The 26,854-nt window shown below is 41.5% G+C and overlaps 1 protein-coding gene across 1 annotated transcript in view; it reads left to right on the plus strand.

Annotated features, from left to right (window-relative positions):
• Nucleotides 1–26,854, plus strand: part of wwox (WW domain containing oxidoreductase) — a 1,040,919-nt gene that overhangs the window by 378,236 nt on the left and 635,829 nt on the right. Inside the window, exon 7 of the mRNA XM_033035849.1 lies at nucleotides 19,120–19,305. Coding sequence (XP_032891740.1) covers nucleotides 19,120–19,305 — 186 coding nt within the window. The remainder of the gene's footprint in view (nucleotides 1–19,119; nucleotides 19,306–26,854) is intronic.

Consider the following 26,854-nt stretch of genomic DNA (forward strand, 5'->3'; position numbering starts at 1 on the left):
GAGAGCAATGACTTCCTAACTCGAAGGCAACACCACTACAGATTATTAAAACATTAACTATATGAATGAGCTTGTAAATGACAAATTAAACTGCAATTTTATGCCATAATTCACCTTTTGTGGTTTTATAGCTGGCTATAAATTGAAGTAAAACTCCCAGTTTATTGCAAATCATTTTTATGTGAGTTTTTGGGCACCATTCTCTAACATTGTGCTTTAGAAATTATGACCTGGCATGTTTATTTTAACAGGGGACGTGTCTTTTGTGGATGGTTATTGAACTTTAATTTTCGAGGCAGTGAGGAGGTCAAAACAGAGGGAAAAAGGCAGATGTCTTGGGAGTCACAATCAGTGCAAGCTCATCTGTTGAATTTGTAGTTTCAACTAGTTTGTGTGTTTTACCTTTGGTCACTTGAGAAGTGCCCTAGTTTCTGTCACATTCCATCTTTCAGGAGGAAGCACGTGAAATATTTACCTTATGGAAACCTTATGCGAGGAAGCAGAATACTATAGCACATCTAACTGCTTATCAAATCACACAGCTTCAGTTCCTGGCAATTGCTTTTGAAAGACCAGGTGTTTGATTCATTTTTTTTATATCTGTAAATTAGTATCGCCGACATTACACACGGCTTCAGTTAATGCAGTTGCTTTTTTTATTTTAGTTTCTCTATAATCAGCTGCTAGTTAACAAATGATGTGTAAATATATTTATAAATTATATATTTATAAATTATATATAAAATCTCTATTTATAAATGAAATAAATGCATTTATTTTTATAGATAATTTATTAAAAATAATTATATACTGCCTATTAGAAACCCAACCATAATTATCTGATAAGTATGTTTGAAAATTGGAATAGATAGGATAAATGCAGAGAGTCTTTTATTCAGAGTAGAGGATATTTAAGCTGAGAGGGAAAATATTTAATGGTAACCTGAGGAGCAACTTTTTCATTCAGAGGGTGGTAGGTATATGGAGCAAGCTGCCAGAGGAGGTAGTTGGAAGTGGGTACTATAACAGTATTTAAAAGAGACTTGGACAGGTACTTGGATCGGAAAGGTTTAGAGGAATAAGGGCCAAATGTGGGCAAATTGGACTATTTAGACGGGGCATCTTGGATGCCACGGACAAGTTGGGCTGAAGGGCTTGTTTCCTTGCTGTATGACTCCACAACTCTATTCTGCCTTTTTTTTAATAGTCTACAGATCCTTTATGCAGCAGGATTTATAAACAATGCATGATGCTGGTCATGACAAAATAGTTTGAAAAGCTGAAGGTAACATTCATTGTCTGGGAAGCTATTGGATGAGAGAGTTTGAAGGCATTAAATAAATGAAAGGCTTTCACAGCATAGCATTATTGATAAGTGCAGGACATCCCAAACCACTTCATAGACAATAAAGTACTTTTGAATTATTGGTGCTTTAATGTAGAGATTGCTGCAGCCAGGTTCTGCACATGTAGCTCCACAAACAGCCTTGATAATAACCAGATAATTAACTTTTTAAGTGATATTGGCTAAGGTAGTTTTAGACTGGATCTCAAGAATAATGCCCCTGAGTGTTTGAGAGAGAATTGGATTTGACATATCAGATAAAGAGCACCCCTCACATTTTTGCAGTATTGGCAACATCAGTCTAGATTTTCATGCTCAATCTACAAACCAGATCTTGATGTTTTCATCCATTTATTTTTGGGGATTGGGCATCCCTACCTATGCCTAATTATCTTTGAGAAAGTTTTGGTCATAACATCGACCACAGAACATTACAGCACAGGAACGGACCCTTCAGCCCACAATGTTTATGCCGAACATGCTACCACATTAAACTGATCTCATCTGTACATGATTCATATCCTTCTGTTTCCCTGCACTGCCATGTTCCTGTTTAAAACCCTCTTAAACGTACTACAGTATCTGCATCCACCACCACCCCTGGCAGTGCGTACCAGGCCCCCACTACACTCTGTGTAAATAAAACGCTCAGCACATCTCAATTTAACTTTCCCCTTCTCATGCCCTCTAGTGTTGGACATTTCCACGCTGGGAAAAAATTTCTGAGTGTTTACCCCATCTATGGCGCTCATAATGTTATTTAATTCTCTCAAGTCACCCCTCAACCTCCGATATTCCAGAGAAAACAATCCCAGTCCAACCAACCTCTCCCTTAGCTGAAACCCTCTAATCCAGGCAGCATTCTGGTAAACATTATCTGCACCCTTTCCACATCTTTTCTGCTCTGAGTCCTAAATAGGTACTCCTTATTCCGTTACGCCTGGTTCGAGCCCAGACATCCCGTGGGACTGCTTATGGGAAAATGAACCACCTAGGGCATGATAAATGATCTACTCACACTTCAGAGGGTTTCAAAGTCACAATTGCATCTTCGTGTTCAGTTGACAGAAACATTTTGCACTTCTTGCGACATACTTTATCTATTGAGTTGGACGGTGCAGATCAGAAAACTAGCAATAGTTTTTGGTGAGCACAAGACATCAAGGATGAAAAATAGGTTATTTTTCCATCTTTTTCAGACATCAAGTAGCCAAATTAGGTAATTCATGACTTGTGATGTTTAATCATTGGTAAAAGTCGCCAAAAAGCAAACACCAATTGGACACATTAAGACCTTGCAGATTCCATTGTGGTGAGATGTCAAACAATCTATTGTCAGTATTTAGTTGGTGGAGGGAAATGTGTTGGCTCGGGCTTCAGGAAACCCAATCACTAACCGCCACAACCCCTCTGCCCCCTTCCCTCATCTCGTTCCCTCATCCCTTTTCCCCACCCCGTTCCCTCCCCCTGCATTCCCAACCCCCCTTTCTCTCCCTCCCCCCAACCCCTTCCCTTTCCCTCCCCCTCCCCTTCCCCTAACCCCTTCCCGTACCTCTTCCTCCTTTTCTCCTTCCCTTTCTCCTCCTCACCGTCTTCCCCCTCGCCCCGTCCCCCCTTTTCCCCATCCCACCACCCCTCCATCCCCCCATCCCAACATCCTTCCCTTCCCCATTCCCCCCTTTCCCATCCCCCCCCCCCCATTCCTCCTCGCTCCTTCCCCTCTCCCACTTCCCCAACTCCCCCACTTCCCCTCATCCCCCTCATCCCCTCATCCCCTCTCCCCTCTCCCCTACGTTTAGATGAATAGTATTTCTAGTCCCAATTTAATGCTGGAGCTGAAAGAGGCAACCAATGACAATGCATTGCTTATTTCTTAGTACATTGTAACGTTAGTGGAGACAGTGTGTTCAAGTCTACAAATGTGGCTTGAGTCAATGGTCTTTTCACATGAAAGGCCAGATGAAGTTAAAGCTGACTTCATTGATGACAAGAACAAGCCACTTACCACCTTTGTTTTCAGTCATTAATAATTGATAATTACAACCATAATTACAGCCTAATTACAGCCATTTTTATAAACAATGATTCGTAGACGTGACTGCCAGTGTTAATAATTGGCACTTAAGCAACCTGTTATAGGTTTCGATGTAGTTGGGTGGTCTGGGCTGTAGGCCATCCATAGAAGAGATGCACATGAATTCCTTTCACTGAACTGTATCTGCAATGTGCTATAATTCCCATTCCCCATTTTATGATGCATCGCTTTTGTATTTTAAATGTGTACACACTTGTAATTTGTATTTAAGTTGTTCTCAGAAGCGAGATTTTGAACAGTCTCTAACACTTTCCATCTAACCTCTTTCTTATTTGGATTGTGCTAATGCCATGCTTGGCAGTAATCCTGTTTTATCTGGACATGCCTCTTTTATTTTTCTTAACCCAACATGCTGTTCTCCCTCACAAGAAGTGAAACATGGGAACTGTGTCAAGTCTGATTTTTCAGATTCTGACAGATTATGCCCTGGGTGAAAAACTGTTTACTGAATTTCTCTGCACTCTTGAATTATTATCATTATTAAAAAATAGACATCTGTCAAATTTAAAGTATGCTATTTTCTTTGCAAAGAAATTCAATGTGCGCCTAGACTATGCTTTCATACCAATGCAATTAAATTAAATATGTATTCAGTGAACGAAATACCATGTGGAAAAACTATTCCTGCCAAAAATCATGCTATCCAGTTTGAACATCTTTGCTATTCTTTTTATAATACTGATTGTATTAGCAAATAAATATTTTAAGTTTTCAAATATTGGTTTCTAGTTGAGGTCAGTAAGTTCTTCGGACAATTCCTTGAGACTTTGAGAAAGACTGTGTTGTGAAAAAGGTTGTAAAGGAGGGAGGTTCTATTCTTATTTCATGTTAAGATGGCGATATTTCTCGATAAGATGGGCGGCCGGGTCCAGTCACCGTCGTGGTAGCTCAACGGCGATTTTGCATTTTTTAAACTATTACTAGACTAAGTGGGACCCGTTGGGTCCCATGTTCACACGGGAGGGCTGGTCCCCTGATGCAATATTCCACCTCCACCAATTCCAATATTGGTGGGCAGCGCGGGGGGGGAGGGGGGGGGGGGCTTTCTGGAGCGCTGGTATGGGTGTTGTCGGCTGCAGGGACTACAGGTCTCCAGAGGGCTAGTATGGACATTGTGGGCCAAATGGATTCTTGGGGTGGCAGCTCAGTCCCTCAAGCCTGATGTGCTGGCAGCTCACTCACGGCTGGTGGGCTGGCAGTTGACTCACGGCTATTCCTTGAAATTCCATTTCAAGCAGAGTGCAAGGCTACCAAATTCAAATCCATTTTCCTACCATTTCAAGCAGGGTGCAAGGCCACCAAATTCAAGTGCAGTTTCTTACCTCTTCGAGCAGGGTGCAAGGCCACAAAATTCAAGTGCAGTTTCATACCACTTCAAGCAGGGTGCAAGGCCACCAAATTCAGGTTCAGTTTCCTACCACTTCAAGCAAGGTGCTAGGCCACCACATTCAAGTGCAGTATCCAACCACTTCAAGCAGGATGCAAGGCCACCAAATTCAAGTGCAGTTTCATACCACTTCAAGCAGGGTGCAAGGCCACCAAATTCAAGTGCAGTTTCATACCATTTCAAGGAGGGTGCAAGGCCACAAAATTCAAATGCAGTTTCATACCTTTCATGCAGGGTGCAACGACACCACATTCAAATGCAGTTTCATACCATTTCATGCAGGGTGCAAGGCCACCACATTCAAATGCAGTTTCATACCATTTCAAGCAGAGTGAAACCACCATAAAACCACCATTTAACCACACAAAACACCACACTCACAGTTCAGTAGACATTCAGTGTGTTCAGTTAATTCACAGCTCAGACAGAGTCGTGGCCTCTCCCTCCCCCATCATGCAGAGACTGAGTCACAACCACACTTCCGGGTTTTATAATCCCTCCCCCTCCCACCGGAAAAGGTGTGGCCTTCATGTCGTGATTGACAGGAGAGAGATTCTCAACATTTTTTAAACACTAATAACATTTTTATTTTTCATTGATGGGTAGAATCCTCTGCACCTGATGAGCGGATGGGGACTGAGTAAGATGCCAAAAATCACAGCCGTAAGTGGTAGCGTTTTATCTAAAATCCATATAGTGCAAACAGGAAGTTGTCAAGTTTAGACAAACAACCATTTGCAGTGCCTTTTCACTTCAACCCAAAACCCCCAAGCAACCATTTGCAGTACCTTTTTACTTCAACCCAAACCCCCCAAACAACCATTTGCAGTGCCTTTTTACTTCAACCCAAACCCCCCAAACAACCATTTGCAGTGCCCTCCCCCAACTGATCCGCAATTCCGTGTCCCTCACCATCTTCCAGTCCCGCCTCAAGACCCATCTCTTCACCTCTGCCTATCCTTAGCCCACATCCCCTCCCTTTTCATCTGTGCTTGAATTGCCTCATATTGTGTTTTGAATTGAATTCTGTCTTTAATTTGTCTTTAATTTGTTTACTAGTCATGTCTCTACTATTTATTTCATTCTGCTTACATGTTTTTCCTCTACTTGCTAAATTTTTGTAAGGTGTCCTTGAGACTCTTGAAAGGCGCCCATAAATAAAATTTATTATTATTATTACTTCAACCAAAACCCCCCAAACAACCATTTTTAGCCTTTTTACTTCAAACCAACCATATTTTCCTTTTCAAACCACATTAAGGGCACTCACAGTTGAGTGGACATGTGTTTAGTGTTATTCAGTGCTCAGAGAGACGTGACCCTCTCGATTCCTCCATCTTGCAGAGACTGAGTGAGGAACACCACTGCCGGGTTTTATAGTCCCTCCCTCCTCCCACCAGCAGGGGCAGCAGAGAGAATGGCAAATGTTTTTAAAACATTAATATGTCTCTGATTTTTCATCGATGGGAAAAATCCTCCGGTCCAGTCCAGCGGAGGGGGGCTCTGAGTGAGGTGGCCAAAAATGACGGCCGTAAGTGGCGACGTCCTCTTGGAAATCACATTGCAGTGTCAAAAGCGGCCAAGATCTTACTTTTAGTAATATATAGATGTTTATTTTTAATATCTTTCTTGCTGCTAATATCAGCACTAACACTCTACGATCGAAAAACACTTTTAAACTTAAAGTTTTAGCGTAACCCAAGGTTTTTTGGACACTTTATCCACCGATCCATCGTGGCCGGCAGAGATCATAAAAAGGCTGTTCCACTGCGGCGACCTAATTGGTGAGTTTAGAAGAGTTTGCCCTCGACTCACAGCCTGGTCAACACGAGGCCCTAGGAGGTCTTTGTAATGCTCCTTCATGCTCGAGAGTAGCCCCTGCGTACTCGAGGCCCCAGCTCGGTCGCGATGTTTTTTTAACATGCTGAAAAATGCCCGCGAGTAAAAAAAGGTCGCCACGGAAAAAATCAATATTTTTTTACTCGTAGGTTTAGTCGAAGTAGGTCGTAGTAGGTCGGCATGTTATTCGAGGGTAGTCGAAGGTAATCAAAGGTAGTCAAAGGTAGTCGTAGATAGTCTTCAACATAGTTGAAGGGAGGTCGAAGGAGATTGATGGAGGTCCTCTTCACTCTGCACTATTCGGTGTCCAATCTTCCAGAAGCTAGTCGAAGCTAGTCTTCAACATAGTCGAAGGAGGTCTTCTACATAGTCGAAGAAGGTCTTCAACATGACACTTTTTCAAACTCTCCTAAACTCTTCTAAACTCGCCAATTAGGTCGCCACAGTGGGACAGCCCCTTAAGAGCGAGCCGCAGCAACAACAATGGGAGCGTGTCTCTGGGAAAAAGTCGGAAAAGACATCGAGGTAACTGGGGGGGTGGGGGGATTCGGAACAGGCTAAGAGCTCAAGCCTACCATCCACCTCTGCCCAGCATTCTTCTTGCTAATGTTCAGTCCCTGGAAAACAAGATGGATTATCTCAGGGCGAGGATTAGATTCCAGCGGGACGCAAGTGACTGTAACATCTTTTGTCTGACAGAGACATGGCTGGTGCCTGATCAAGTAATATGCACAACCGAGTCCTTCTCTGTTTTTTGTGCGGATAGAATGGAAGAGTCCGGAAAATCTAAGGATGGAGGGGTTTACTTCATGACCAACAACAACCAGTGCAACCCTAAGAATATTAAGACGTTTTCTCGTACCTGCTCGTCAGCCCAGGAGCATCTGATGATCTCATGCCGTCATCATAACAGCCGTCTACATACCACCGCATGCAGACACCGACACGGCACTATCGGCCCTACACAATGTGTTATGACGGCATCAGAACAAGCATCCTGACGCGGCTACGTTGTTGGCTGGGGATTTCAATAAGGCAAACTTCAAAAAAGTTATGCCTAACTTCTGCCAACACATCACAAGTGTCACCGGGGGGGTTGAAAGAACTTTGGACCACTGTTACACACCATTCAGGAGAGGATACAAGGCCATTTCTCTCCCTCCTTTTGGGAAATCTGACCACGCCGCCATTTTCCTGCTGCCGGAGTATAAACAACGAATAGTGCGGGAAACGGCAGTGACGAGGGACATAAAGCGGTGACCTGACCATTCAGAGGCCATGCTACAGGATGCACTGAGTGATGTCGACTGGAATATCTTCCAATCAAGGTCCAGAGACGTCAGTGAGTCTGCGGAAGCTGTCATGGACTTCATAGCAACACTAGCTGACAACATCATCCCCACGGTAAAGGTTAGCTTTTTTTCCTAACAAAAGCCCTGGGTTGACAGGTCCATTCCTGTTGCTTTGAATGCTCACACCACTGCTTACAACTCCGGCCTGGCATCTGGCAACATGGGTGACTACAAGTCAGAGTCCTATAGACTGCGAAGGGCGGTGAAGGACGCAAAAAGGAGGTACAGGGCCTGGATGGAGTTGCAGACGGAGCAGCAGATGGGACACCAGACGCCTTTGGCAGAGACTACCGACTACAACTAATTACTGGAGCAGCCCCCCCCTCAACCATGAGTGCCGGCGCCTCCTTAGCTGATGACCTGAACTCTTTCTATGCACGATTTGAGGCGGGCAACAACACCCCTAGCTCGCCGGCTGGTAACAACATCGTCAGTGCGCTGGCTAGTGAGACGGAATATGTGAATGGCTGTAGGGAAGAAGCTGTTCCTGAACCTGGACGTTACAGTTTTCAGGCTCCTGTACCTTCTTCCTGATGGCAATGGTGAAATGAGTGTGTGGCCAAGATGGTGTGGGTCTTTGATGATTTTGGCTGCTTTTTTGTGGCAGCGACTACGATAGATCCCTTCAACGGTAGGGAGGTCAAAGCCGGTGATGGACTGGCCAGTGGACCCAACTTTTTGTGTGATGCTGTTCATTGATTTCAGTTCAGCTATCAACACCATAGTCCCCACCAGACTTGCTGATAAACTGCTAGAACTGGGACTGAACACTCCCCTGTGTGCCTGGGTACTGGACTTATTGACCACCAGGCCCCAGGTGGTCAAGATGGGTAGACATACCTCCAACCCCCTCACCCTGAACACAGGATCCCCCCAGGGTTGCGTCCTCAGCCCCCAACTGTACTCCCTGTACACACATGCTGTGTGGTCAGGTTCAGCTCCAACTCCATCATTAAGTTTGCTGATGACGCAGTGGTGGTCGGCCTGATCTCCGATAACAATGAGAAGGCCTACCTGGAGGAGGTGGCTGACCTGGCACTATGGTGTCAGAATAACACCATTGTGACATTTGAATGTCACAAAAACTATGGAGCTGATTGTGGACTTTAGAAAGGCACTACAACCGCGGACGTACGCGCCATTGGGGATTAATGGGACTTCTGTGGATATGGTGAGCAGCTTTAAATACCTGCGAGTCTACATGGCCAACACACACTGCCACACTGGTGAGAAAGGCAAGGCAGCGCATTTACCACCTCAGGCAGCTGAGGAAATTCAGAGTCTCTCTGAAGATCCATCAATCTTTCTACTCTGGTGCTATAGAAAGTATCGGAAACATCTCAATCTGGTTTGGCAAAAGCTCTGCCCAGCACAGGAAGGCGCTGCAGAGAGTAGTGCGTTCGGCCGAACGTACCACGGGAACTACACTTCCCCCACTGCAGGACCTATACTCCAGGAGGTGGAAATCCAGAGCCAGCAAGATCATGAAGGACCCCTGCCACCCCAGCAACGAACTGTTCCAGCTGCTACGATCAGGCAAGCGCCTCCGCTGTCACGCTGTGAAAACAGAGAGGATGTGATGGAGTTTCTTTCCTCAAGCCATCAGGACTGTAAACTCTGATCTCACCAGGGCGTAACTGTTGTGTCTTTTTTAAAAATGTAAATACTGGTTCTGTTCTGTTCTGTAATTTTGCAAAATCACGCAAGCATTGCCACTTTCATTTCACTGTACATCTTGTATGTGTATGTGACAAATAAAGTTGACTTGAATTGACCTGACTTATAATTCACCTAACTTAGTCTATTAGTACAGAGCAATTAGGTCATGTAGCCATCTCAAAGTTTACTGAATTCAAATACCACGACCAAAATCTCCCAAGTGGAAAATCCTGATAAATGAAAGGGCGGCACAGTGGCACAGAGGTAGATTTGCTGCCTTGCAGTGCCAGAGACCTAGGTTCGATCCTGACCAAGGGTTCTGTCTGTACAGAGTTTGTACGTTCTCCCTGTGACTGCATGGGTTTTCTCTGGGCGTTCTGCTTTCTTCCCACACTAGAAAGATGTAAAGGATTGTAGGTCTGAAGAAGGTCCCGAAACATCACTCATTCCTTCTCTCCAGAGATGCTGCCTGTCCCGCGGAGTTACTCCAGCTTTTTGTGTTTATCTTTGGATTTTAAACAGCATCTGCAGTTCCTTCCTACACAGGTTTGTAGGTTAATTGGTTTTGGTAAAATTGGGAAATTGTCCCAAATGTGTAGGATAGTGCTAGTGTAAGGGGTGATCGCTGTTCGGCGCAGACTCGGTGGTTGGAGGGGCGTGTTTCCACGTTGTATCTCTGATGACCAAAGTCCAAACATATACATATATATATAATAAAAATAAAATAAAACTTTCGAAGCGCTAGCGAACTACTGCAGTAGTTCACTAATGCTTCGAAAGTATTATTTGTTTTATTATATGTCAAATATATTTTAAAATATTTCTTCAGCATACCATTATTTATTAAAGGTGATAGGCTTAAGGAGTGAGGCCAGCTGGCTACTTGAGTCTTTCTGATCTTTCAGGCGGAAGTTTGAAAACATGTTCCACAGATTAAGGAACATCTTCTTTCCCGCTGTTACCAGATAATTGAGCAGCCCTCCCAGAAGCTAGGATGTTGTCCCGATCTTCCAACCTATCTCATTGCGGTCCTTGGACATTTTCTCTGTAATTAACACTCTCATGCTGTGACACTAAAATCTGCACTCTGGCATTTTTTATTTTGGACCTTTTATATAATTTGAATGTACTTGTGTGGAGTCAAAAGTGTTTAATTGTCAAATATACCAGCAATGGAACAATTACATTCTTACTTGCTGCAGCTTTACAGCATTATAACACACAAATAAACATACAGTAATTATGAATTTTATTCTATCAGGCCTTTCACTGCATCTTGGTACAAGTGACCATAATAAGGTCAATACCAATACTCTTGAAATTAAGTTGATCTCTTAATAAACTCAGACTTTGTTTAATTGTGATGCAAGAGAATAGAATGGTGACTGCCTTTGATTGGAGTCAAATGTTATATCTCCCAATGCCTTGCAGAAGACTCAGGTCCAAATCAATGGTTTTATAATGCAAGGCCTGCACATTGATTCACATAGAATATATTCAAAAATGATCATAAAGATGAGTCTGAATGCTGCAAAGCAGTGGCATTTTATGTTAAGAAACTGAATGTGGCTGAGAACAAACCGAGAACAAAGATCTTGGTCAAATATACATAATCTAACCTTCCTTGACATTTATGTTCCTTCGTTTATATTTCATTGTATGTAATCATGGTTTATTTTCAGTTATTTGACCTCTGGTTCAATTCATTCTTGTGTTATTTCATGGTTATTGAAAACGCACACATTATTTGATACGGTTGGTTTTCCATTAAAAAAAAATCTAGTTAATCAATAATGATGCCCTTGTTGATTTGTGTACATTAATACAATATATCCAATTCATCCGCTTAATATTGGACCCTGAAATGGTCCATTTAGATTTGAGCTCACAAGTGTCAGTTCTAAGCTTCAGCATTTTCAGAGCAAACACGGGGTCAAAGTAGTCAAACATTATCTGTGGACATACATCTGCAGCTTTGAGACAATATTGACAGAGCTTATTCTGGGCTGATCTCTGCAGTGGTTCAAAGCACTTTAAAAAAGATGGCAAATCTGAATTTGCTTCAGGTGGATTGGTAAATGTATGAAGAGTTACACTGGGGTATTTATTCCACATTGACTCATGATTCGGATGTTTGGTAGAAATAATGTGATGTCTTCCTTGGTAGATTTATTGGTAGATCCAATAACATTTAAAAGACACTTGGACAGGTACATGGATAGGAAAGGTTTCGAGGGACATGGGCCAAACACATGCAGATGGAACTAGCTTCAATGGTTCAATGCTACTTTATTTCACATGTATCTAGGTGCAGTGAAATTACGTGTTTGCATACAGTTCAGAAAACAATCTTACTATACATTAGATGCAATAAGACTTAAGTACAAGTATGTAAAATAGTAGATTACGCTGAGGAAATATACAAGAGTTGCCTTGTTTTTGGTGCCATCTTGTATCCTCTACATCTTTCATGTACTGTATAATAATGGCAGAAAAATAGCAATGTATTTTCCTTTATCTAATCAACCAGCTTTCTCATGTATCCTTTTTGCCCTCCTGATTTCTTAGATGGAGCATCTTAGTTGGCATGAACGAGTTGGGCTGGAGGGCCTGTTTGCATTCTTATGAATCAATAATTCTATCCAGTTCATTCAAAATAAAAGGTTTTTCCACAATTTGCTTTTTCCTTTTGTTCAGTTTCTTTCAACATGTTGTTCTCCGTGAGCAGCTGAGCATGCCCTTCATTCTACCATTTTTAACTTGGTGTCATGTTCAGCACAAACATTGTGGGCCAAAGGGCCTGCATCAGTGCTGTACTGTTCAATGTTCGAAGTACTTGTGTCACTGAGTCCCTGTTGTTAACTAATCTTCAAATATTCTCTCCTGATGCCTTGCATGATCACTGGCTGCTTATGCTTTGAGTAAAACCCTATTTATTTTGTCATTAAACCAGTCATTTAATGGAAGAACGGGTATTGTACAAAATCTGTTCACCATTTGGAGGTTATTGAAAGCCTGACTCAGTATTATGAATATTGCAACATCAGTGTTAAATTGTCCCTCACATGCCTTCCATGCTTAATTGACAAATGTTTTAAGATAAGGTGGATTCTGTGCATATGAAATTCCTCTTTTGGCATATTTGAAGACAAAAAAGTAGGTGAAAAGGAGTCCTGACCTGAAACATTGCCTGTCCATTCCCTCTCCAGATGCTGCCTGACCCGTTGAGTTCCTCCAGCACTTTGTATTTTGCTGAAGAAAATAATTTGTACTAATAATTAATTGCAGGTTTTGTGTTTTAATTAAGGATAGTTACAAAATAGACTTGATTTAACTTTAATATTTCATATGTCCTTTCTTAATGTTTTAGGCATTTTTTGAGGAAGATCCCAACCTGAAATGTCACCTATCCATGTTCTCCAGAGACGCTGCCTGACCTGCTGAGTTACTCCAGCAATTTGTCTTTCATTTGTTCAACTTGTTCACCTTTGACGACTGAGAACTAAGATGAAAGAACTGTCAAGGAGGAGTAACTGAGCCTGGAGGTTTTAGGGAGATGAATTAACACATAGTTGGAATCACCCAATCCCTGAAGCACTGGGTTAACGACAGTCTCTGAGGATATTAGTTAATCTTTTTCCGAATCCTCGGCTCAATAACCCTTCCAAGCCATTTATCCCATTGATTAGCCCCAATAATGTGGAAACTTTTTAGGACACAAACCAATACAAAAGTCAATTAGTTTGTTTATGAAATGCATGTTTGAAATTGTTTGGAATTTTTAAAAGTATTTTACTCTCAGATCATATGTTTCACCTTTGCAATCTTTAAGTATGAGAAGTATCAGCCCCTTGAGCCTCCTCTGCCATTCAATTAGATCATGGTTGATCTATACCTTAACTTCATTTACTCATCTTTATTTCATATCCCTTGACATTTTTCCTTAAAAAAATCTATTAATCTAATTTTTCAAAATTACAATTCCCGGAGCATATGTAACCCTTTGATGGAGGAAAATTCATATTTCCGCTATCCTTTGTATACAAAGAAGTATGTCCTGATTTCCTTGCGATCCTTCCATAAAAATAAATATTTTCTCTGTATGTACAGTATCTTTTTCTCAGCATCTTCCCAATCAAAACCTATTACCATCTTAAACTCCTCAATTAGATCAGCCCTTTAGTCTTGAGAGAATACAAGTCAAGTTTTCATGACCTGCTATATTTTAACTCTTTATACTCTGGTATTAATCCAATATATTTCAATTGGAGTCCCTTAAGGCATTGCATCTTTTCTGACAACTGTCCTAAAACTCAAAGGCTATGCACAACTCACTTCTGAATTTGAATATCTTCACTTTTGAATTCTAATCTCTTTGAGCTAAAATCATTAGGCTTTTTGATCATCTTTGTGCCATTTATTGATGGTTTGTAATGATCGCTACCTCAGTTCTGAGCTATTATTATGTTCACTTACTATTTATGCCCTTTGTACCTTCCCGATCATAGGTGGAAACTTTAATTTGTGGTCCATTCATTGAAATTTTTTATTGAAATGTTGAAAAGATGAGGGTACTAGGGACATGGTTGTACATTTTCAATTAGAGAATCCACCTTTTATTCCTATCTGAAACTTATTAAAGTGTTCGGCAGAAACATGGAACGGCAGCTGGTTTAGAAAAGATAGAGTGCTGGAGTAACTCTGAAGAAGGATCTCGACCTGAAACATCACCCATTCCTTCTCTCCTGAGATGCTGCCTGTCCCGCTGAGTTACTCCAGCTTTTTGTGTTTATCGCTGGAGTAACTCAGCTGGTCAGGCAGCATCTCAGGAGAACGTGGATAGGTGACATTTCGGATCGGGACCCTTCTTCAGATATTCAGCCATTTTGAATGCAATTTGTCCCTTGCTTTAATAATGAATTTAGAAATAATATTGAAAACGTCAGAAATTAAATGTAAAAGAAATATAGCAACCGTGTTCCTCTCCCTCTATCTAATGCAGCAAAGTGTTCCCTCAATGGATCTTTGTCTTTGTGCCCATTGATTTTTATAGGAATACATCTCTCCTAGAAGGATTGAATATGAAAATTCTCTCATTGCCCTCTTTGAGAAATAGTATCCTAAACTGATGAACCCTGGAAGAAGGGTTTCGGCCCGAAACGTCGCCTATTTCCTTCGCTCCATAGATGCTGCTGCACCCGCTGAGTTTCCCCAGCAATTTTGTGTACCTTCGATATTCCAGCATCTGCAGTTCCCTTTTGAACATCCTAAATTGATGCTTGTGTAAAAATAGGTCTGCAATGGTTACCTTAAATGTTGCATAACAATTGAGGGAAAATGGGTTAAGGAGGAATGATTGAAGTATTTGTGTCTGACTAAATTTCCATCTAGAATTTTGGGTTGGGCTTTATGCATCATCAAACCTAGAAAAAACAAACAGGAATAAAGTGGATCTGGCTAGGTCCGACAGCCAATGGACATATTGATTGATGATTGAAAGATACAGCATGGAAACAGGCCCTTTGGCCCACCGAGTCCACCCTGACCATCGTTCAGCCGTTCACATTAGTTCCATGTTATCCCACTTTCTTATACACTAAGGATACTTTACAGTGGCCAATCAGCTTACAAAGCGGCACATCTTTGTAATGTGGGAGGAAGCCAGAGTGCTTGGAGGAATACCACAGAGAGAACGTGCAAATTCCACACAAACAACACTCAAGTTCAGGATCAAACCTGGGTCTCTGGCATTGGGCCACTGTGTTGTCCTATATGCCTGTGTGAAATGCTGTAAAATGTTAGTGTTTTGTAATTAATTAATTTGTAATATTTTATAATTTTGCAAGTAGATTATGAATTAAAGAAGGCATGAAAGTAGTTCAATGATTTATAAATAGTCAAAATGAAAAAAGCTTTATTTTTGTTGATTCCTTTAAATCATTGCAGAAGACATCATTGAAAATCTGTTTATTTTTCTTGGCTGCAGTTTGACGGACATTGGGACAGACTTCTGCAGAATATGACTTGTTCAGCATAATATTAATAACAATAAAAATCTGAAATTGAAGTCCTCCATTTATGTGCACAAATTAAATGCTTCATTTTGTTCTCGTTGTAAAATTACCATTATGGAAAATATAGTACTGTTCTTATGAAATGTTCATAAATTTTTAAAGGACCCTTGGGTTGTTAGGATTTTTCAGAGATCCACATTTTGCTATTACTTGTAACTACTTTATCGCACATTACATTGAAGCAATAATTTTATCTTCATAAGTGAATAAATTCAGATAAATTACTTTGCATTGTTTTGCTTGGTTTAGTTTAGTCTGAGGTTGATAAAAGTGGTGAGGACAGGTAAATTTATGCCACAATTGGGGATTTGAAAAGAGAAATTCTGGAATAAATTTGTTCCGTGAATAATGAATAACAGTGGTATCCATAATGATTAGAACTATGTTGTGGGTTGCTGGTCCTTTCCTTCCAACTTACTCACTCTCTCTGCTTCATTTGTAACTGTTTATTCCTAATTTTAGGCAGCATGACTCAACCTTGATATGCAAACTGCTCGAAGGACTGTACACTTGAGTTGTTGTTCTCAATGATTGCGTCCTCTACCAGGTTTGAACTTTAAATGAACCATAGAGCCCTCCAAATGCCACAGACCCATTTTCTCCGATCCTGGAATGAATGCCAATGCCCTCTGCAGGAGAAATTCAACACCACTGATGGCTGTAACATTTCAGATCTCCTTATAATACCCTCAGTGCAAACATTTCAGTATTTTAGATAGTGAATAGTTGTACCTTAAAGCATATCTAATTACTGCATTTGTATCTATTAGTCCATGGCTTCAGAAACCAGAGGATGAATTCAAAATGGTACCATTAAACTTTTAAAAAGGTGCAGCTCATCCAAATTATCACATATACTGAAAGAATTGTTTCACTTCTGTCAGTAAAATGTGACTACCACAGTCGTGGAAGAAAGACAAGTCATCTGAAATGTATAGATCTGTACACAATTTAACAAAATGTTAGTTGCGCTTATTTTCTTACTGCGCTCCGTATGCAGTACAGTGACATTTTGATTGATAACCTCAATTATGGCCTGCTGAGATGTATAGCTTGAAATAAAATTAGGTACAGATTACATGTTTGGTTATACAATGTTTGTGACATTTCTTTTTAAAGAACATTTTATTTCTGTACCTTGTGAACTTTTACACTTTCTAGAATGAATGTTGTGAATTTCGAGATATTTCCAGCACTGAGAGAAGCACAGAAATACTGTGGAGTTTCACCAGCAAAATAGTTGATATATGCTAGGATATATCCTTTACCTGGGCAGTGGTCCTATTCCAATGTGCCTGTTCTGTTTTTATAACTATTTGTATTCCCTCTGCTTCAGAATTAGTGATGAACCTCAAGCAACACAATTTTTTTATTGATGACACAGTGTCATAGAATACCAAAAAAGTCCCTACGTCCCAACTTGTCCATGCTGACCGAGAGGCCCTATCTAATGGAGTCTCATTTGGCCCATGTCCCCCTATACCAAGGGTTCCTAACCTGGGTTAAATTTCGCCTACCCAGGGCGTAAATTTGATGATTTTGGATTTGTACATATTATTTCTCATTGACTGACTTAGTTTGGTTCTGTTCATCATTAGTTGTTCATAAATAAGTGAAATAACATTGTTATGTGCTATTAAAGTTGCCTGGGGTAAACGGGATGAAAAAGGTTGGGAACCCCTGCACCATACCTTTCCTGAGCACTGAAATTGGCTGCTGCGTTTTTCCAGGTTACCACATTTCAAAACACCTTGTAGTTCGTCAGGCTTCCTGGCGCTGCCCAAGGTTGTGAATGAAGCAATGTACACACTTCTTTATTCAAAGTATGCAAAAAAACAACATGATGTTTCCACTGGTACACATAAATGCTGGAGAAACTCAGCGGGTGCAGCAGCATCTATGGAGCGAAGGAAATAGGCAACGTGTCTTCTGTCTGAAGAAGGGTTTCGGCCCGAAACGTTGCCTATTTCCTTCACTCCAAAGATGCTGCTGCACCCGCTGAGTTTCTCCAGCATTTTTGTGTACCTTCGATTTTCCAGCATCTGCAGTTCCTTCTTAAACATGATGTTTCCACTAGTGGGAGAGTCTCGGGCTAGAGGTCATAGCCCCAGTTCTTTTAGGAAGGAGATTATAAGGAATTTCTTTAGTTAGAGGGATGTGAATCTGTGGAATTCTTTGCCATAGAAGGCTGTGGAGGCAAAGTCAGTAGATATTTCTATGTCAAAAATAGATAGATTCTTAATTAGTACAGGTGTCAGAGGTTATGGGGAGAAGGCAAGAGAATGGGGTTAGGAGGGAGAGATAGATCACCCATGATTGGTGGAATAGACTTGATGGGCCGAATGGCTTAATTTCACTCCCATCACTTATGACCTTATGGCCTGATTCTGGAAATAATTTTAGTACAGTTGGGTTTGTTGTTCTTCTGCAATAACATATTGATTTTGCTAGTTTCTTTTAAATATATGCAGCACATTCTGTGATTGCACACCTTTGTCACAAAAAGTGATAGGATTTATCTTAGCATTTTCCTCTGTGAAGGCATCCATCCATTCACCCATTGCTGTTTGGTGTGTATTAGTTTCTAGATGGAATTTTAAGATTGGGGAAAAAGCCACAGGAATGAGCAGGAACTAAAAAACTGGAAACATCCAACTCAGGCTTCAGTCCACAATATCTCAAGGTCAATTTATTTTATAAAAAACTAGGCTCGTGGAACTGCAAATGTTGGTTTACAAAATAAAAGACACAGTATGCCGGAGTAACTCAGCGGCTCCATCTCTGGAGACCATGGATTGGTGCTTTTCGGGTCAGGAACCTTCTTCAGACTGACTTGTAGTTCGTCAGGCTTGGACGAAGGCCAGAAACAAAAAGATAAAAAGGTGTGAGATGAGGATAGAAGATGTGGAAATGTGAAATGTGAAGGAATGTAATGGAAGGGGAAAGGGAGAAATGGGTGCATATTCAGGTGGGATGGCCACGGGTGCTATCTTTGTGTTTAGTTTGTAAACAGGTCCATCGGCCCAACAAGTCAACCCGACCATTGATCACCCATTCACACTAGTTCAATGTTATCCCACTTTCTAATCCACTTCCTAACGTGCTGGGGCTAATTTACAGGGGGCAATTAACCGACAAACTCACATATCTTTGGTACATTAAGGAACCAGGAGCACCCAGAGGAAACCCATGCAGTCACAGGGAGAACGTATAAACTTCATGCAAGCATTACCCGAGGTCAGGATCAAACCTGGGTCTCTGGCGCTATGAGGCAGCAGCTCTACCAGTGACACTTTTATTTCTAGAAAAAAAACTTTTCTTTCACCTGCTCTTGATTCTGAGATATTTCTCTTGTGTTCTCTCTACAGATCCCTTCATGTGTTGATCTGTAATGCCGCTGCATTTGGTTCTCCGTGGCAATTGACAGTGGATGGCCTTGAAACCACTTTTCAAGTCAATCACTTGGGACATTTCTACCTGGTGCAGCTCCTTCAAGACGTTCTCCGTCGTTCAATACCTGCAAGGGTTATTATCGTATCCTCTGAGTCACACAGGTTAGTGGAAGATTAGTTAAGTTTAGTTCATTATTATTGTCACGTGTTCCGAGCTGCTGTGAGAAGTTTTTTGTTTGCGTGCTATCCAGTCAAAGAAAAAAAATGATATACATGAATACAATCAAGCCATCCACAGTGAAATAAAGATTTAAAAGAGTGGAACGATTGTAAAAGATGATAGCAGATCCTCTAATGGGACCAGTACGCAAAGAGTCACCACATCCTTGAGCCTACCAATTCTGATTTTACAGCATCCATTCTGTTTTCCTCTCCTCATAATGTAATTCTCAATTTTGCTTCATTTTCAAAGTGATTGTGAAATAGTTTTAGAGCTCCATAATCAGTAAATCTAGGTGCTTCCTATTTTGTTTCTGGTGCAGAAAGTCAAATTATTCTGGAGATAGACACAAAAACGTGCTGGAGTAACTCTGTGGGTCAGGCAGCATCTCTGGAGGAAAATAATTTGCGACGTTTTGGGATGGGACCCTTTTTTAGACTCACAGCATCCCCAACCCCCCCCCACCCACCTCCTATTTTCAGTCTGAAGAAGGGTCCCAACCCAAAACGTCACCTATCCTTTTCCTCCAGCACGTTGTGTCTATCTTTGGTATAAACAAGCATTTGCAGTTCTTTGTTTCTATAAATTATTCTGGCGTAGCTAGTTTTCAAATTGCTCCAATGTAGTTTTGATGTTGCACCATTATGAATCTCCAATGGTGTCAAACTATTTTGGGAGACGTGTGCATAATTTGAAGTTATTATCCCAACGGACTTCACCCTCAGGATGAAAGTAACTACACTTCCCATTAAATGTGCCTGCTACAAAGCAAAAGGAGAACAAGGAACAGCTGATGAGGAGCCCTGAGAGTGTGATTTTTAGCTTGGTGTGATGGGATTTATACCCTGTGGAATGGTAAGGGGTTTGTTGTTATGTGGTGGATTAGTGTATTTTTTTGCCCATAGTTATGGAATGTGGGGAAAGTGAATGGTATGGTGCTGCAGAGCAGATCAGTAGGATAGCTTGGGTAGTGGTTTCGAATGAGTCATGAGCAACTGTGCAGGACTGGGATCTGCTTGAGGAATCTGTAGAATTCATTGCCACCGACAGCTGTGGAGGCCAAATCATTTTTTTAATGCAGAGATTCATACGTTCTTGTTTAATAAGGCATCCAATGTTATGGAGAGAAAGTAGGGGAATGGGGTTGAGAAGTAAATAGATTTTAGCCATGACCGAATGGTTGGGCAGACGCAATGGGCTGAATGGCCTAATTCTACTCCTCTTTATTATGATCTTCTGATGACAAGGGCCATGAATGTGACAGTGAAAAACTGTGGAAAATAACGCAGTCCTCTTTGATGTGTCAGAGACCAGGAATGAAAATCTTGGTTCATGCATGTCTTAAGAAGAGTCCTTTTTTTCAAATTAAATTGATTTTCCATTAAAGTTAAACTGTGCAGAGTGTAAGAACATGGTGTAAATGGTTCCAATTTCTAGCAGTGTGTGCTTTTAATATTTTAATATTAATGGTTATCCCATAGACAGTACTTTATAATTTATTTGTAATTAAAAATAAAACTTTCAATCGTACATGGAGGCTAAATGAAAACTGGAGATTAATGGGCATCAACCCATGTGATATAAAGTGAGAGATTGCGTGAACAATACCTGCTTCCTAACTTCTGATTGAGGAAACATTGTTTTTGCTATCATGATCCATTCACATGCTTCCAAATAAATGTTGAATTTGCAAGCAAAATCTGCAACAGCAGTAACATTGAGAGGGCTGGCTTGGCTAGCGACCGAGGCTGCCAGTGTTAGTCACCTATCATCTGCTCCTGTTGAACTTCCTAACTTTGCCATCTGCTTTGGTGGCATTGTGGTTAAAAATTGCATTGAAGAAGTTGCAAAAAGCAAACACAATTTGTTTTACTACTACTTGATGTTTGTTTTTTTCTAAAGAAGGACGTGTGGTCTTGCCATTAGATTGCATTCCAAAGAATGTTCCAATTCCACGTTTATTGGTAACGACTAATAAACAGCAGAAGTGTGACGTATTTCTGAGTTAAAATGTAAGGGGAACATATACGGTAAATGGAAGGACTCATAGAAATACTAGTGTACTGAGAGATCAAGATCAAAGCACCATGAAAGTGGCAACACAAGTAAACACAAGTCTGAAGAAGGGTTTCGGCCCGAAACGTTGCCTATTTCCTTCGCTCCATAGATGCTGCTGCACCCGCTGAGTTCCTCCAGCACTTTTGTCTACACAAGTAGACAGATTGGTATAGAAAGCACAAGGTATACTTGCCTCTATCAATTAAAGTGTTGAGTATAATAATCGGGAAACCATGTTGCAGCTGCATAAAACTTTGGTTAGGTCATGCTTGGAATATTGTGTGCAGTTCTGATTAATGCATTTCCAGAAAAACGTGGACATTTTGGTGAGGGTGCAAAAGAGGTTCACCTGAATGTTTCCAGGATTAGAGAATATTACTTATAAGGAGAACAAAACACAGAGCGCTGGAGGAACTCAGTGGGTCAGGTGGCATCTTTGGAGGAAATGGACAGGCCACATTTCAGGTTGGGATCCTTTTTCAATCTGATGAAGTGTCCGGACCCGAAACATCTCCTGCTCATTCCCTTCACAGATGATAGACAAAAAGCTGGAGAAACTCAGCAGGTGAGGTAGTATCTATGGAGCGAAGGAATGGGTGACGTTTTGGGGCAAGACCCTTCTTCAGCCTTCATAGATGATGGCTGATTTGCTGAGTTCTTCCAGCACTTTGTGATTTGCTCAAGATTCCAGCATCTGCAACTTCTTATTACTCCAGATATAAGGAGAGGTTGGACAAACTTGGAATGTTTATTTTCAGAGGCTGAGGGATGACCATATGCGTAAATAAAATTATGAGGTATAGAAGAGGTATATTGTCTAAGTATTTTGACCTAATGTAGAAAAATGTGGAAATGTCATATACTAGAGGGGGTAGCTTTAAGGCAAGAGGGGGAACATTTAAACGAGGTATACCACCAAGTTATTTACAAAGAGTGTGGTAGGTGTCTGGTGTGTACTGCAATATTGGAAGCAGAATATTGGAAGCACAATAGCAATGTTTAAAAGGCATTTATACAGACACATGAGTAGCAATTGAATTGAGTACTGATAGATATAAAGTTTAAATTGACATCATGGTTAGCATAGACATTTTGGGCTGAAAGATCTGTTACTGGTCCATGTTCTATACTCTATAAATGAGTACTGTATCTTCAGATGCCAAAAGATTTAGCCTCAACTTTAAAATTTCTATTCTTAAAATTGTTTGTTAAACCCTGCTGTGCAGCACATCTCTGAGAATAGGCCAGCGGCATCTTTAGCCAGAAAAAAAAACACACTCTCCTTCAGCCTTTTATCCCAAGGCACTTTCTAACTCATGGTTCAGATATAATGATTGGTTACTGTGTACAAGTACTCACTGAGTTTTAAACCTCATGATCCTTCCCCAGTCACAACTAAGAAGCTACATTAGGCATCCTGTTAATAGGTGACCTCCTGTTTCTCCCATCAATCCCAGTATCCCTGGGTCACAGCACACTTGACTATACACTGTACCTGCATCTCCAGATAGACATTATAATTGCCAGCTATTCTTCCAGTGTATTCTCTCCAGTTCTGTGTGCTTATTGATCTTGCTTCTGGTTGGCTAAATCAGTTGTTTCTTTATGAGCTTCTCTGAACCACCATGATGACCTCTTTAGTTTCATTCAACCACTACATTTGTGCCTAGTTGTGGTGACTGCATCCTCATGGGATAGAAAGCAGGGAGGAAATCTATTCCTACCTTTCAGTCTTACGCTGATTGCAGAATATCTTCAAGGCACCGAAGCAAGTGGAATTTGTTAAGAAGAGACATTCAAGAGTTTCCAAACTTTATATTGTGCTGAACTAGACAAAGGTAGACTGTGGATTTGTACTTAATTGAAGTTTTTTTGCACATTTCTTCTCTTCAGCCCTGATAGTGAATGTGAAGTTTCAGCAAACTGCAAAGTAATGCACAATGTGGATGAAAATATGTCTGCAATCTGCAATAATTAATTTGAAAGTTTGTGGAAAAAGTTAAAATTATGTATGTTATATTGAAATATCAGCCTTAAATTGCTGAATGGGTCAGTTTTATTCATCAACAAGATTATTTGAAGCCTCCAGATAATACTGCAGCATAGTGGAATAGCTGGTAGAGCCACTGCCTCACAGCGTCAGAGACCTGGGATCAATCTTGACCTCGGGTGCTGTCTGCATGAATTACACGTTCTCCTGTGAACGCGTGAGTTTCCTCCGGGTTCTCTGTCTTGTCTCCCTATTTCAAAGAAACACAGGTCACACAAACATAGTTCTATGTTATCGCACTATTGTGTCCACTCCTTACACTCTAGGGGTAATTTACAAAGGCCAATTAACTGACAAACCCGGTAAGGAATCCGGAGCACCTGAAGGAAAGCCACGCGGTCACACGGGGGATGTGCGAACTCCACACAGACAGCACCCAAGGTCAGGAATGAACCTGTGAGGCAGCAGCTCCACCTGCTGTGCCATGTGCGAGGTGTTATTCATCATGCTCCAATTTCATAAAGTAGTGAGCAGTAGATAATTGGATGCTATTTATTTATTTCTGTAATAGCGTTGGTGGTGAACTTAATGCCTATGGATGTGACACAGTGTGGGAGTCATTTCCAGTGCCGCCACTAAGTGATAATGCAGTCGGAGCTCGATTGCCTGTCAGTGAAACTTTCTAATTCTCATCCGACTGAAACGAACGGTGTGAAAATGAAAATTACATCCTATGTCATTTCTGAAAAACAGCAGACATTAAATAAATAAGCTGGAAGGAAGAAACTGCTTATCTGTTTAGAAATTAGATCAACTTGAGCGCTTTAATTTACTACTTGCTCCGTACCAATTATTTACTTTAAGCAGACACAAAATGCTGGAGTAACTCAGCGGGACAGGCAGCATCTCTGGAGAGAAGGAATGGGTGACGTTTCGGGTCAGGACCCTTCTTCAGAATGATGGAGTCGAGGACAGATAGCTGGTAGAAAGAGGGGAGGGGAAGAGGTGAGGCAAGGTGGGAAATGAGGAGGTGAGGAGGGTCACGAAGGCAGGAGGTGGAGAAGGCAATGGGCTGCAAATGGTGGAATCTGAAGGAAGGAATTTTATGGAGGGATGGTGGGCAGAAGAGAATTATGTAGTGGGGGGAGGGAGGGGGGGGGGGGGGAGAAATGGGACACCCCAAAGGGTAGGGAGAGGTGGGAGAAGAACAGATAGAGCAAGTAGAAGAGGGGTAAGGAACAGGGTGCCAATGGAGGGAAGTGAAAAGAAAGGCGTGAGTTGGGGGGAAGATGAGAAGGGTGGGCGCGGGTTTACCTGAAGTTGGAGAATTCAATGCTCATAATAATAATATCTTTATTGTCATTGCACATCAGTGCAACAAGATTTGGTATGCAGCTTCCAACCGATGTCCAAAAAATAAATAAATAAACTGCGACGCGACCATCTGAGGGAGACAGTCCAGGGGGGATGGGGGGCACTCAGCAGGGCCGGTTCAGAGCCACTATAGCTCTGGGAAAGAAGCTGTTTCTGAGTCTGGAGGTTCGGGCGTAGAAGGCCTTGTAACGTCTGCCGGAGGGAAGTAGTTCGAACAGTCCATTACAAGGGTGTGAGGAGTCTTTATGGATGCTGACGGCCTTCCTGAGGCACCGTGTGTGGTAGATGCCCTCCAAGGCTGGTAGCTGTGTCCCAATCCAACCCAATCATGCTGTTGGGTTGTAGGCTACCCATGCGGAACATAAGGTATTGTTTTTCTAGTCTGTGCGTGGCCTCATCTTTGCATGTAGGCGGCTAAGGACATATCGGTCGGCATGGTAATGGGAAGGGTAATTAGCTCCAGCTGGGCATACTGGACAGAGCAAGTGTTTGAGGAAGCAGCTGCCTAGTTAACGCTTGGTCCAGCAATGCACAGGTGGTCACATCAAGAGCACCGAATGGACAAGGTTGGTGGAGGTGCAGGTGAATCTCAATGTCTCATCTGGAAGGGTTGTTTGGGTCCTCCTATATCTATCTCAGATGTACTCTTTTGTTAGCAACATAATCCCCACCCCCATAGTTATGAATAGCGTCCTCACCCACGTCTCCACCTGCAGTTCTGCTCTCAACCCCCAACCCCACCCACTTTCCCCACAGATGCAATGTGGAAACAGGCCCTTCGGCCCACCTAGTCTGGCCGACCAGCGATCACCCCTTACACTAACACTATCCCATACATTAACACTAGGGGCAATTTACAATTTTTACAGAAGCCAATTAACCAACAAAGCTGTACGTCTTTGGGGTGTGGGAGAAAACGGAGCACCCGGGTCACAGTGAGAACGTATAAACTTCATACAGACAGCACCCATAGTCAGGATCGAACCCTGGTCTCTGGCTGTAAGGTAGCTACTCTGTGCCATCGTGCTGCCCCCGATGATCATTGGCCTCCAATGGAAAGTTACTATGGGCAGGTCTATGTCGGGTTACAAGCAGTCCAATGCAGAATCCAGCAGGACTGCAATAGAATACCATGCGATGGAGCATATTTTTTCTTACAACAATGACTGCATTCAATTGTACAAGTGCGGGCATCAGAAGTTGCAGTCAAATTTCCTCTGTTATAATGGTGCAGAAAGTCTCAGATTTACAAGTTCTAGGCCATTCACTTTTCCTTTCAAGTGGCCCTGATTAGTTAATTGGTGTTGTTTGCAGAATATGGGTAATCATCAGTCATAACTGATTTCTGCAAAAAAAAAACTCAAGATTTTTTTTTGCACATTTATCTGCACGTATGTTTCTGTTCAGATTCCATCCCTGATAGCATATGCATATCCTAACAAAATTATATGCCTGGGTGGTCACGGCAGCAGCTTATCATATTCTCAGCTGTGCTGGTTCCATCTGCTTTATGTATGCACTGTTCGGTGAGAAAGCAGAAAAATTCTGTCAAAGTCATAAACATTATTTTTCCCTGAACCTAAACGCTATTGTAACTCTTCGGAATAGGTTGGGTGAAATCCATCTCTGTTTTGCATTTTGAAATAGTTTTCCAAATGGTGAGAGAGGTGTTATAAAATCGAGCATCTCAAATTGACCAACACTCTTGATTGAAAAAAAAAGATACACATGCAATTGAAAAAAAAATCATTGTGTAATTTATTTTGCAGAAAACAGTTTGGAATGAGAAATACCCAAATCTGTAAATTAAACTGTTTAATTAAGTTAAATGATGACCACTTGAAAGGAAAGGAAATGGCCCAGAAATATATATATACTGTATTTGAACGAGTTAGACTATTGGATTCATGCAGGCACTGGTTTAGTTTTGTAATACTTTCCACGGTGCAACGAGGACAAGTTAGCTTTGGTGCATAACTACAGTGGGCTCTCTACATCGGTGTGACGGCAATCACAGTTTTCTTCCAATGCTCAGGCCAGTGGGTTCAAAGGTGAAGGATTGATTTTGG

Source organism: Amblyraja radiata, chromosome 17, assembly GCF_010909765.2.
Source record: "Amblyraja radiata isolate CabotCenter1 chromosome 17, sAmbRad1.1.pri, whole genome shotgun sequence".
Classification (NCBI taxonomy): Eukaryota; Metazoa; Chordata; class Chondrichthyes; order Rajiformes; family Rajidae; genus Amblyraja; species Amblyraja radiata.